Source organism: Ranitomeya variabilis, chromosome 1 (genome assembly GCF_051348905.1).
Source record: "Ranitomeya variabilis isolate aRanVar5 chromosome 1, aRanVar5.hap1, whole genome shotgun sequence".
Lineage (NCBI taxonomy): Eukaryota > Metazoa > Chordata > Amphibia > Anura > Dendrobatidae > Ranitomeya > Ranitomeya variabilis.
In genome coordinates this window covers 790,691,138-790,705,079 of record NC_135232.1, presented here as the reverse complement: position 1 = coordinate 790,705,079, position 13,942 = coordinate 790,691,138, and the positions used below count along the sequence as shown (strand labels likewise).

The following is a 13,942-nucleotide window of genomic DNA, read 5'->3' as shown; positions in this document are numbered from 1 at the left end:
AAAAAAAAAAAGCTTTTTATTGTGAAAACTAGTTAGAATTTTTCCAACTTTCGGCCGACGATCATGTCACAGCTTGTTTTTTGCGGGACGAGTTGTTTTTTATTGGTACCATTTTCGTTCACGTGAAATTTCTTGATCTTTCTGTTTTACGATTCTTTAAAGGCAGAGTAATCAAAAACCAGCAATTCAGGATATATATATATATATATATATATATATATATATATATATATATATATATTATACCGTTACGAGTGTGGTAAAATTGATAAGGCAGCTTTATTCTTTGGGTCAGTACTATTAGTGATACCCCATTTATATATTTTTTTATATTATTTACCATATATACTCGAGTATAAGTCAACCCGAGTATAAGCCGAGGCACATAATTTTGCCACAAAAAACTGGGAAAACTTATTGATTTGAGTAAAAGCCGGGTATGCATGGCTATCCATCCCTGTCCTTGTTTGCACGGCTCCCCATCCCTGTCCTTGTTTGCACGGCTCCCCATCCCTGTCCTTGTTTGCACGGCTCCTCATCCCTGTCCTTGTTTGCACGGCTCCTCATCCCTGTCCTTGTTTGCACGGCTCCTCATCCCTGTCCTTGTTAGCACGGCTCCCCTTCCCTGTCCTTGTTTGCACGGCTCCCCTTCCCTGTCCTTGTTTGCACGGCTCCCCATCCCTGTCCTTGTTTGCACGGCTCCCCATCCCTGTCCTTGTTTGCACGGCTCCCTGTCCTTGTAAGCATGGCACCTTATCCCCTATCCTTGTATGCATGACTCCTTATCCCCTATGCTTGTATGCATGGTTGCTATAAAAAAAAAAAAAAAAAAAAACAACAAAAACATCCTGCTTACCTTCTCGCTGCATCTCGTTTCGGCGCTCTTCCAGCCGAGCGATCACGTGTCTCCGCTCATTAAAGTAATGAATATTCACTGGCGCTGGAACGAGATGCAGCGAGGCTGTGCAGGGAAGGTAAGTAGGATGTGTGCTGGAAGCCGGCAGTTGCAACTATGCGCACTACTAAAGAGAAATGAATATTCACTGCCAGCCCAGTGAATATTCATTTCTCTTTAGCAGCGGGCAGAGTTACATCCACAGCCAACAAAAAAAATGTTCTGAGAAACTCAGCTTATGCAAGAGTATACACAGTATATTTAGTACTTTAACATCATGAAAACTATTTTATAGAAAAAAAATAATTCTTTGCATGCCTTTATTTTGAGAGCTGTTTATTTTTCCACTGACAGCTGTAGGGCAGCTTGTTTTTTATGGAGATACCATTTTTATTTACACTCGTCTTTTTATTTGCGTTTTATTCCTCTTTTTGTTTGAATGATAAAGCATAGGTTTTTTGCCTTGTTTATTTTTTTAATGGTATTCACTGAAGAGGCAGTTTCACTAGTGGGAAAGTTTTATAGGTCGTTTCGGAGGCGGCGATACCAAATATATGTACTTTTTTGGTTTTGTTTTTACATAAATGTATTTATCAGATAATATACACTGCTCAAAAAAATAAAGGGAACAATTAAAATACCACATCCTAGATATTACTGAATGAAATATTTCAGTTGTAAATCTTTTTATTCATTACATAGTGGAATGTGTTGAGAACAATAAAACCTAAAAGTTATCAAGATGTAAATCAAAATGAATATCCCATGGAGGTCTGGATTTGGAATGATGCTCAAAATCAAATTACAGGCTGATCCAACTTCAGTGGAAATGCCTCAAGACAAGGATATGATGTTCAGTAGTGTGTGTTGCCTTCATGTGGCTGTATGACCTCCCTACAACGCCTGGGCATGCTCCTGATGAGGCAGCGGATGGTCTCCTGAGTGATCTCCTCCCAGACCTGGACTAAAGCATCCGCCAACTCCTGGACAGTCTGTGGTGCAACGTGACATTGGTGGATGGTGTGAGACATGATGTCCCAGATGTGTTCAATCGGATTCAGGTCTGGGGATCAGGCGGGCCAGTCCATTAGCTTCAATGCCTTCATCTTGCAGGAACTGCTGACACACTGCAGTCACGTGAGGTCTGGCATTGTCCTGCATTAGGAGGAACCCAGGGCCAACCATACCAGCATATGGTATCACAAGGGGTCTGAGGATTTCATCTCTGTACCTAATGGCAGTCAGGCTACCTCTGGCGAGCACATGGAGGGCTGGGCGGCCCTCCAAAGAAATGCAACCCCACACCATTACTGACCCACTGCCAAACCGGTCATGCTGAAGGATGTTGCAGGCAGCAGATCGCACTCTATGGCGTCTCCAGATTCTGTCACATGTGCTCAGTGTAAACCTGCTTTCATATGTGAAGAGCACAGGGCGCCAATCGTCTTGCATGGTGTTGGGCTGTGAGCATAACCCCCATCTGTGGACGTCGGGCACTCACACCATCCTCATGGAGTCAGTTTCTAACCGTTTGTGCAGACGCATTCACATTTGTGGCCTGCTGGAGGTAATTTTGCAGGTCTCTGGCAGTGCTCATCCTGTTCCTCCTTGCACAAATGCTGAAGTAGGGGTCCTGCTGCTGGGTTGTTGCCCTCCTATGGCTCCCTCCATGTCTCCTAGTGTACTGGCCTGTCTCCTGGTGGCACCCTCCAGCCTCTGGACACTACGCTGACAGACTCTTCAAACCTTCTTACCACAGCTCGCATTGATGTGCCATCCTGAATGAGCTGCACTACCTGAGCCACTTGTGTGGGTTGTAGAGTCCGTCTCATGCTACCACGAGTGTGAAAGCACAACCAACATTCAAAAGTGACCAAAACATCAGCCAGAAAGTATTGGTACTGACATGTGGTCTGTGGTCCCCACCTGCAGAACCACTCCTTTATTGAGTGTGTCTTGATAATTGCCAATAATTTCCATCGGTTGTCTATTCCATTTGCACAACAGCATGTGAAATTGATTGTCAAACAATGTTGCTTCCTAAGTGGACAGTTTGATTTCACAGAAGTTTGATTTACTTGGAGTTATATTCTGTCTGTGTTCCCTTTATTTTTTTTGAGCTGTGTATATTTTTTTATGTAGGTTTTTTTTCAGTTTTCTATAACCTTTTTCTTTCTTTTTTTAAATCTCGTTTATGGTTGATTGGATCATTTCCTGTTTATGCTAGCCTGCATTTTTGTACTGACCTCCTACGACTAAAGGCGCAATTACCCGCCAGAAACGAGTCAGGTGTTTTTTCTTTTTTTTTTTAAATCCTTTTAACACGACTTAAATATGGCTAAATACAGTTTTGTATTGTACCCGAACGGTGTGCCGACAAGAATCCTTTTCATTCATGCGAAATCTAAATTACTGTTTGGAGTGATGTGCAGACGTTGAGCATTTGCAAAACCCAGGACAGAAACAAAATAATCATATATACTACTGTAAGTAAATAAGTAAAAGCAATAGTGCACATAAATAACATGATCAAAAAGAAAAAAAACGTAGAAGCCATTCCACCAACGTCAATGTGTGTACCCAAATTTGGAATGGTCCTAATCTCTAGTATTAAAACTTTACCCTGCATCATAGTGAAGTCCTGTGTGAATAAGGGCTGAGCAGGACCAGAGTAACAAGCCATACTAACTCCCCGCCCAGAATATACCCGGGGTATAAATTGGCCTTGGCCAGTTTATACCCCTTTGGGCCAGAATATACCCTGGGTATATTTAGGCCTAGGCCAAACTACTCCGTGTTATAAAGTGGCCTAGGCCAGATTATACTCCTCCGGGTCAGAATATATCCCAGCTGCTGTAGATCAGATTTTTCAGGCTCTTGAGAATCTTTGAGTGATATATGCTCTATAACGGGGCCCCAGAGACTGCGCATGGGGGGGTTCCCAGAGATGGCGCACGGGGGGCCAGAGATGGCGCACGTGGGGGCGGGGGGGGGGGGGGCAGCGTGCAGGGCCCCTGTGCGCTGTGTGGGACACCCTGTGTGCTGTCTGGGGCTCCGTTCTTGAGAATATCACTCTATCCTGTGCGATGTCCAGGGCCCCTGTGCAATGTCTGGGGCCTTTTTCTTGAGTATATTAAAGATTAAAGATCAGATTTTTCACGTTTATGAGCACCATTGAGTAATATACTCAAGAACTGGGCCCCAGGCGTCGCACAGGGGCTCCAGGCGTCATACAGTCTCAGCCCCCCCGTGCGCTGTCTCTGCCCCCCTCCCCCATGCGCTGTCTCTGCCCCCCTCTGTGCGCTGCCTGGGGCCCCGTTATTAAGTATATTACTCAATGGTTCTTAAAAGCGTGAAAAATCTGATCTACAGCAGCCGGGGTATATTCTGACCCGGAGGAGTATGATCTGGCCTAGGCCAGAATATACCCTGGGTTCATCTGGCCTGTTTCACCAGGTCCCAAACTTGGACACACAGCTAGTGTCCATGTTTGGGAGCTTTTTAAATTTATATATTAATATTTGAGTATTTGCAGCAGGCTTGTCTGTACCAACAAAGCGTTAGTAGAAAAAGTGTTTTTACATGTATTTTGGGTCTCATTCATTTCAGTGGGTGAAAAGCACTGCCGAAATACTGAAATGATTTGCTTCAAATTTGAAAAATGCTCTGATGGATCAAAAATGCAAGGAAAATATAAGCAGACTCTGCAAGAGATTTCAGAAATCTCATTCATTTTGCTGGTACTGTAGAGTGTAACGGGTTTATCTTTGGGGAAAACCGCAGCAAAACTGTAGCATGTGAACGAGCCTTTTGCCCAAACAGCATCAAAAGCATCAGGTTTCCGAAGTACAGTTGCACACCATTTTTTTTAAAACCCCCCTTGTCTATTTTTTTTTTGCCCCCAATATGTTCGAATAGTAGCCACAGATCTCCTGTGGGCTTGTAATCATGTAATCCCAAATTGAGTTATTTAAATCAATGGTCTGTGGGGGCCATATCACTTCCAGCACTTGTTTGGGGTTGCTGTCAGGGCTGTGGAGTCGGTAAGCCACAGTTGCGACTCCCACTCCTGGATTTTATTAGGATCCGACTCCGGATCCGACTCCTTCATAAATGGCCAATTTGTAACAATAAATTTACTGTTGTAAAATATTAACATCGTGCTTATTCAGTTTCTCACCATCATATAAGTAATCAGACCACTTAGAGCAAAAACTATATTTATTAGAATACAATTAGAATATAGCAAATAACTTTTATAAACTTTTCTAAACTCTTGTAAGTAAATATGCAATAAACACTGTTATGCAGTTAATAAGAAGAAAGCTATAAATTTGTCCTCAGAAAAAGTATTGCCTCTGTCAGATCCTCCTTCATGGATGCCCTCAAATCTGATCTAATTATTTTGAGAGCAGAGAACAACCTCTCTACACTAACTTGGGTTGGTGGCAAAGCAGTAACCACTCGGGCAACATCTCTGACAATGTCAGGATACAGAGGAATCGCTTGTTGCACTGTTATTTTTGATGAACGGTCAAATTTCTCAATTTCTTTTAGTGCACGTGAAAAATTCTGCTGAAATGTACTGGCTGTGTTCTTTGATGGGGATGACTCTTCTATGCGGGAACGCTTTGCACGGTCCTTGTGATCCAAATATTTTTCGAAATTAAATTCTTCATCAGTTGATGAGGGTGAAGATGTGGCAGGACGACCAAATTCTTCTTGTTCCTCCTGACTGTTCTGCAACCCTTTCATCCTTACTGCTATTTCAAACAGAGCTTCTTTTCCTTTAGTTAGCTGTTGATTATCTAGAAGAATCCGATGCATTGGGTCTACATAAACCGCTGCCAAAAGAATTATATTTTGTAATAGTAGCTCCTCTCTCTGTTTCATTGATGTAGCAATGCCACTTGCAATTAACCCTCCTCTTTGGGACAGGCGAAACATCAGGTTTTTCCACTCCTTTAAGAAAATACCTGGAGTTAAGTCCTCTGCTTGTAATTTTTTAGTCACTGTAAATGGGTGCTGTAGCATTTTTTCCAGCTCAGTCACCTGATTCCACTGACTTTCATTTAGCGTCAGTTGAGGGTTAGCCATGTCTACAAGAAAGGTTTTCAGTTCAACCAAGCGCTGAATCATTAAGTAAGTACTGCCCCATCGTGTGGCTTGATCAATAATTGCCCCTTTTCCAGCACGTCTCTTCAAAATTGAGTCAACTTTAGGGGTTCTGGCAACAGTAGCCAATTTTCTCACCTTGCCAATCAGTGCAGCAGCATGTCCTTCTTGCAGACTGTCTCATAGCCAGCTGTAGCGTACGCACAACACAGCGCATGTGATGAATGAAAGAACGTATTGACAGTTTCTTTTTTTCAGTAGATATATTTATTGAAATTTTAAACAGGAAAAACCGTAAAAAGAATCATTACAATGTCCAGAGCTATACATTACGTCTCTGAGAACACAGCACAAGTGTAGTTGAACAAGAACTCTGGCACATAAAGGGTACATGGTTCTCATCTTGAGAATCACCTCGGGACATAGACCTTATATACAAAATACAGTACCTGTAAGAAAAGCAATTGTAGAAATAGGAGAAAGGAAAGAAAGAGGAAAAAAAAAAAGGGGGGGGGGAGGGGAGTAAGGAGGGAGAGGGGAGGGGGGGGAGGTTAAGGGAGATCCAGCAATGTACACGCCCACGTATTGAGAATTATGAGTATGTACGCAGCCAAGTCGGGAATCCTGTGCTCTCCTTGAAGGATTGCCAGAGGAACCAGGTGCCTCCCTAGTCATATGCAGCATCCCCTTCACCCGCCACCAGCGACTCCAGACGATGTAATCTATCCATTTCAGCTATCCATTCCTCCGTGGAGGGGACCTCAGTAGACCTCCAATGCCGGGGAATAACTGCCCTGGCAGCTATTAGGCAAAATCTCAGGATCCCCTTTTTAACGGAAGCTATCGAACTGGGTATCAGGGACAGTAGGGCCATTTGGGGGGAGGGCTCGTGGCGGACCCCAGTCATCAAGTGAAAGGCATCGAAAACTGAGTTCCAGAAGGGTTGCAGGGGACCACAGGACCACCAAACATGAAGCATAGAGCCCGTGGCGGAGCCACATCTCCAGCAGGTGTCCGAGAACTCCGGGTTAATCCTGTGGAGAAAGGTGGGACACCTATACCAGCGTGTCAGTAATTTATAATTCCTCTCCTGCGCCTGACTGGACATCGTCTTATGTGCAAGAGTGAAGATTTTCAGACTATCCGCCTCAGAAAAGGTGATCCCCAGGTCCCTCTCCCAAGCCTCCATAAATCCCAGCGTAGTAGGGGGAAGTGAATTCAAGACCAGGCCATAGAGCACCGAAACCACGTGGGAGGGACCCTCGGTAGGGAGCATCAGGGACTCAAATGGCGTCAGCGCCCCCATCGGCACACTGGAAAGAAAGCTCTGCAATTGCAGAAACTCTAGCCAGGACAGCGGTGTCGTAAGACCAGAACCTCGTAACCCCCGCACGCCGGAGAGCCCCGCAAGATTATCCTTCACCTGACCCAGTCCCACCCCGTCAAGTCGTGACCAACACAGATATGTAGATCTATTCATTGCTGGGGGAAAAGCCGGATTGTCAAAAAGGGGACTCAGTCTGCTCAATCGGGAGGTCAGGCGTAATTTCACATAGGATCTATCCCAAAACCTCAAAACAATCTGTGTGAGTGGAGCAAAACTCGACACAGGTGGGCGTCCGGTCCCCCCAGCCAAGGCAGCCAGTACAAAGAAGAGGGCGATAAAAGTTTCTCCAGGAGCACCCACTGTTTATGAGCATCACTGAACCTCCAGTCGACAATCCTAGAGAGCAAGACTGCCTGGTAATAACGTTTAAAATCAGGAAGGCCTACCCCACCCTTAGTCTTGGGTCTCACTAACACTGAGAAACGAGTCCGCGGCTTCTTAGTTCCCCAAATAAAGCTATTGATGGCCGACTGCAGGCGCCTGAAAAAGCAATCCGGAACCTGCACTGGGGCAGTCTGAAAGAGATAGAGGAATCGGGGTAAAATATCCATTTTGACCACTCCCACGCGTCCGAACCAAGGTAGCTGAGGTTTGCCATACCGTTTAAGGTCCGAGATAGTTTTCTGCAGGAGAGGGATGTAGTTCAGAGCATATGTTGCGCTAATGTCAGCAGGTATGAAGACTCCTAAATATTTTAAGGCGTCTGTCTTCCACTTAAAAGAGAAGGACGCCTGGAGCTGAGAGACTAGATTATTAGGCAGGGAGATATTGAGCGCCTCCGTCTTGGAGTAGTTGACTTTAAAGTTTGAAACCTCCCCGAACCTACGGAACTCTCGGAGAAGTACAGGAAAAGCCACGGTCGGGTTGGTAATGTACAGCAATAAATCATCCGCATACAGGGATATCTTAAACTCATGTTGGCCAATCCGCAGACCCTCAATATCAGGTGTCTTCCGTAATGCCATTGCCAGATGCTCCATAGCAAGGATATAAAGTAAGGGGGAAAGGGGGCAACCCTGACGGGTCCCGTTTCTTATGTCAATGGGTGGGGAAAGGGTGCCGTTCACTCTAAGACGGGCCGTAGGCCTATGATACAGAGCAGAAATCCTCTCCAACGTGTTAGGTCCCACTCCCAGTTGTTTCAGGGAGGCACGTAGAAAGGTCCAGCCTAGGCGATAAAATGCCTTCTCAGTGTCAATAGATAATAAGCATGCTGGTACCTTTCCTGTGCGCATGTACGAGGTCAGAAGCAACGTCTTCACCGTGTTATCCTTGGCCTCCCTGTGCGGCACAAAGCCCACCTGATCACTATGGATGGACCCAGGGAGAATAGGGTTCAGTCTACCAGCTAACACTTTCGCGAACACTTTCACATCCACATTAATGAGGGATATGGGCCTATAGCTTGCACATAATAGGGGATCTTTTCCCGGTTTAGGAATCACGGTGATTGTGGCCATCAGCGTTTGGGGGGCAAAGGGGCAGCTGGCCGAGATGGAGTTAAACAGTTTGGTCATGAAGGGGACCAGGGAATTTGCATACAACTTATAGAAGGCGGCAGATAATCCATCAGGACCAGGGCTTTTACCATTAGCCAAAGATTTTATCGTGTCTAAAACCTCCTGTTCCGAGAGAGGACTCTCCAGGGCCTCAGACTCCTCCACCAACATAGGCGGGAGCTCAGTGTCCCGGATGTAGTCGTCCACCCATGCTTGAAACTCGGAATGGGACATATCAGACAACGGGCCGCATAAATTGTAGAGAGAGTCATAATATGCTCTGAATGAGTCCACAATCTCCTCAGGAAAATGGACCGGTTCACCCGTAGCAGACCTCATGGTATGGATATAAGTGGTGGGAGCACGGGGGGTGCAAAAACCTCGCTAGAGCTCTCCCAGGTTTATCAGAGTACTTGTACAGAAATTTATGAAAGCGGTCCCTCTGTCGTGCTAACGTGGTGTCCAACAAGGCACTCAACTCACAGCGTGCCCGGAGGAAATCAGCCAGCACCCCAGCATCTCTAGTCCGTCTATGATCCAACTCCAGAGTTTGGATACGAGTCAACAAACCCACCATGTTAGTCTCCCTCTCTCTCTCTTCAGTCGGGCCCCCTGTTGTATAAATACTCCCCGTATAACTCCTTTCAAAGCCTCCCATTGGTATGGGATGGCCGTGGGGTCATGCTTGTGAAAATCTAGAAAGTCCGAGATTGCTGTTCGCACGGCCTCCTGACACGTTAGCTCTCCGAGGAGACCAGGGTTTAAGGGCCAGGTCCATTCTCTCGGGGAAAGGCTCGGCAGCCGGAGAGAGAGCAAAACCCGGGGCATGGTCTGACCACAACATCGTGTCAATGTCAGACTTTGGGTCAAGAGACAGGAGCCCGGTATTGACACAGTTTCAACAAGATCATCTAAACTATCATGTTGCTGTTCATCTGAAGCAACTTCAGTTTGCTCCTCCATTACAATACTGTGTTCCTCTATTTCAAACATTTGTGTCTGTGGACCCAGAATGTTCTTCTAGCTGCTGGTCACCATCATTACTCTCATTCATTAGCTTAATAGTACTTATCATATTTGAAGCATTGTCAGTTACGACAGAAAGAACTTGCTCTTTTTTAAGTTCATAGTCTTGCAGAACCTTTTCCACCAAGACCTGGAGAAACTCACTGGTGTGATGAGCTTTGGTGTCTTTTACTGCCAATGTCTTGGTAACTATTTCATTTTTGTCACAAACAAATCGGACATTGATGGCAAAATAGTTCACTCTGTGACGTGTGCAGGCATCCATTTTAAGAAACAGAAAGCTTCCCTTGAGAGTTTTTTTAAGTTCTTCCTTTTGTTTAAAAGCTTCTTCGATTACTAATTTTCTGATACTCTCTCTCTCCAGGGAAACACCAAGCTTGCGGGCCATTTCCCCATTCAGACACATAAAAGCTGGTCGTGAAAATAATGAAATAGGCACACTATCCTTTACAACAAGCTCTGATCTGTTTTTTAAATGTATCTACTGTCATTGTCACAGTAACTTTGTCACTGACAAAATATCTTGCAACTGATGGCTGCCAAGTTCTCTGCTCCTTTGTTTGGCTGGAAGAGCTGGGCACTGGTTCATTGGTTTGGATGCAGTCTTTCTCATCCGCTGCTTTCAGTACTTCTGGATGAAAGCGCTGTAAATGTCTCTTTAGATTAGAAGCTCTGGTAGGAGCTTTTTTATCTTTGCCTGAATATGCACTGATCTTGGCTTCACGGCATTTGTTTTCGTCTGGATCATTTGTCATACACTGACAGACATGATATTTTCTATCTTGAGTGATGGTGAAATGTTCAAATACAGCTGATATAATGTGACGCTTCTTTGACATTCTCAGGTTTTTAATTCTGCATTCACAATCCAAATGACAATTGTTTTTCCTAAAAACAATTGTACAAAATAATTGCCAGGTCGTACAACTGATATAGCGGTCGGTAATACTGTTATTCCTCATGTACTCACAGTTAACTGATGCAAAGTTTGTTGAAAGGATAATACTTCTTACAGTCTACCTCTTCTCAGTAGCAGCTGTGAGATGCTTGGAAGACGCACACCTAGTAAACATCTAGTCTAGAGGAGGAGCTTTACTACTAAGAATTTGCAACACATTTTCACTTTCATACATTGTAAGTAGGGGGGTTGGGGCACCATGAGGTTAACCAAGTATAAGATTAGATAAGGGCAGTGGAGAACAGTGACACACAAGAAGTAAGAAATGTCTCCATCTCCAGCAGAACTGCTTATCACTGTTGTTCATAGTTTGATAGAACATATATATTTGAGTAACATTTATAAAATTCATATGAAAGTTCAATTATGAAGTATTAATACATTTTTTTTTAAAGCTGGAGTCGGTACATTTCTACCGACTCCGACTCTGACTCCAACCAAAACTAACTCCGACTCCACGTCTCCGACTCCACAGCCCTGGTTGCTGTCCTGTTGCAGAATACCTTTAAAGCCAATCAGATCCTTCCCTGATGGATAAGTATCTTTCTGTATTTTTCTGCATTGAAGCCAAAACACCATTTGCTGAAATGCAGCCCTAAACCTGCAAAGACCCTTCACCATGCCTCACTGTTACCTGCAGACATTCATTACTGTATCTCTCTCCAGCCCTTCGGCAAAATATTGCACATTTTGACTCATCGGTTGAAGGGAATCTGTCACCCCAAAAATCGTATATGAGCTAAGGCCACCGGCATCAGGGGCCTATCTACAGCATTCTGTGACAGATTCCCTTTAAGAGCACCTGCTGCCTTTTTTTGCACCCTAGTTCTAATGTTTACATGCATAGTTGACTAACTTGGTCTTGTTTCCATGTGGAATGGCTTTTAGCCCCAATTCTTCCATCAATACCACATCTGGCCATACTTTTCTGAATAGTAGATAGGCGTAGCTGGGTCCCACTGGTTGTTGACAATTCTGAATACACGGATATACAGTATCTTCTTCTGCGTTGATTTATTGCCCAACCGCACTGTGTATCATCCTGCACATTGCCCATTTCTTGGTTTTCTCAATGCTGAGAAATACAAGCTGATACTTATCCATCAGAGATGAATTTAATTGGCTCCAAATTGATTCTGCAGCATTAAAACAACCACAAGCCTAAAATGCAGTGTGAAGGCGCCGGGAAAGGTCAGAAGGGCCCAGCGCCTGCGCACTGCAGTATTTTGCTCTGCCCTCAACAGGGCAGACAGAGTACGCCTGCGCCCTAGCCGCAGCGTGAAGACAAGAAGAGGACTTCATCCTATGAAGATAGGAGGCCCCAGACCGGACCGTGATGCCCATCAGACCGGACTGCAGCGGGACCTCCCCTGGGTGAGTATAATCTAACCTCTCTTTCTTACCTTTCAGGATACATCATGGGCTTATCTACAGCATTACAGAATGCTGTAGATAAGCCCCTGATGCTGGTGGACTTAGCTCATCTTTGATTTTGGGGGTGACGGGTTCCCTTTAAGAACTGCTTTTTTTTATAATATATTGTTGAAGATAAAAGCCCTGGAAGTAATATGGCGCACAAGAGAGATTTGGATACAAGGCATTAGCACAAGCCTACGTACACTGAAGATCTGTGGTCACTTCTTGAAGAGGGTTGGAACAACTTCAGTGTGTTCAAATATATCTAGAAGAATTAAGGGTTTGAAGGCAAAGCGTGACCACACCAAAAATGTAATTTAGATTTCTCTTTTGTATATCCGTCTTATGTTGATAAAAAAAAACGATTTATATTTAGGTTTTTTGAAAGTATTCTTACATTGCAGCATTTTATTCCAATGCTGCCTAAAACATTTTCCTAGTACTTGTGTGTACTTGTGTTTAATTTATCGATAAACACACTTATGTAATACTTGCACACTCCTCAACATTAAAATTGCAACACTAAGAAGGCAGCACTTGCACACAACGGCTGATTGAAGATGAATGCTCCATTGTAAATATTATCTTAGTCATTGAGGAGAAACCAGGCACTACAATTCAGACTGAAAGCTACATTTATTTCATGAATCAACAGCAAATGTCTGTGTAATGGGCCAGCGTTTTGGTCACATGACCTTGTTCATAGCCTAAAAAGTATATACATACACGTATGTCAGAATAAATGGGATCAATCCGCCATACAAAATAAAACAGAGAAAAAAAGGAAAACCATGATTCAATCAGAATATAATACATGATTATCTAAACAAAGTAGAAATCCATATTGACTGATGTGTGCAATCAGATGACACAATGCATGTGTAATCATCCTACTAAATAAAAGCCGTGTGAAAATAGTAAAAATAAGGAAATGTTGATCGTTGTCTGAGAGCCTGGCAGGTTACTTTCCTATGCTGTTTTCCTGTTTCCATCTCTTTGTATTTATACTTTAAACTCTATTCTAGACATTTGCCCAGTCGTGTGGGAAGTTTGCTCCATTTGAAATAAAAAAGAACATGGCTGTTGCTCCTTTGTGTCGGGTTGAATTTGACCAGGAAACTTCAGACCGATTAGATAAGCTTCTGCAAGACCAAGACTCTGAATCTTTATTTTTGATGGAAATAAAAGGGAGGAAACCAAGAAGAATGGGACAGACTAAAATGCCTCATCTGCCAAATTTAACAAGGTAAGTTCATATAAATGTGGTAAAAAAATATTTTTGGACCTTTTCTAGACATGTAATTGGGCCCACAGTGATGTTTAGTAACAATGGTTATCTTGGCATACTTCAATTCTGAAACAAATTTACAGACCACCTACTTGCATTTTAAAGGGGTTGTCCGGGTTGAACTTGTGAATCTTCACTTCTCCCTAAAATAGTGACTGCAGATTTGTAGTTTTAGACCTGCCAACCCCATTAACATTATCCCTAATCTTTTTCTTTTTTTAATCGCTTCTAGCCATAGCTAATGATCGTTTTTATGCTTTCGTTTTTTCTTCCCTATTGTCAAAGAGCCACAGTTTTTGTTTTGTTTTTTTTGCTCGATGTTCTTGTTTTGAGAAGGATGAATGAGGGTCTGTTTTTT

The 13,942-nt window shown here is 43.7% G+C and overlaps 1 protein-coding gene across 2 annotated transcripts in view; it reads left to right on the top strand.

Annotated features, from left to right (window-relative positions):
• The window catches only part of CHAF1A (chromatin assembly factor 1 subunit A), a 188,731-nt gene that overhangs the window by 101,298 nt on the left and 73,491 nt on the right, over positions 1-13,942 (top strand). For both annotated transcript variants that reach the window (XM_077273072.1, XM_077273064.1), the window contains exon 7: positions 13,322-13,542. In XM_077273072.1, coding sequence (XP_077129187.1) covers positions 13,322-13,542 — 221 coding nt within the window. The remainder of the gene's footprint in view (positions 1-13,321; positions 13,543-13,942) is intronic.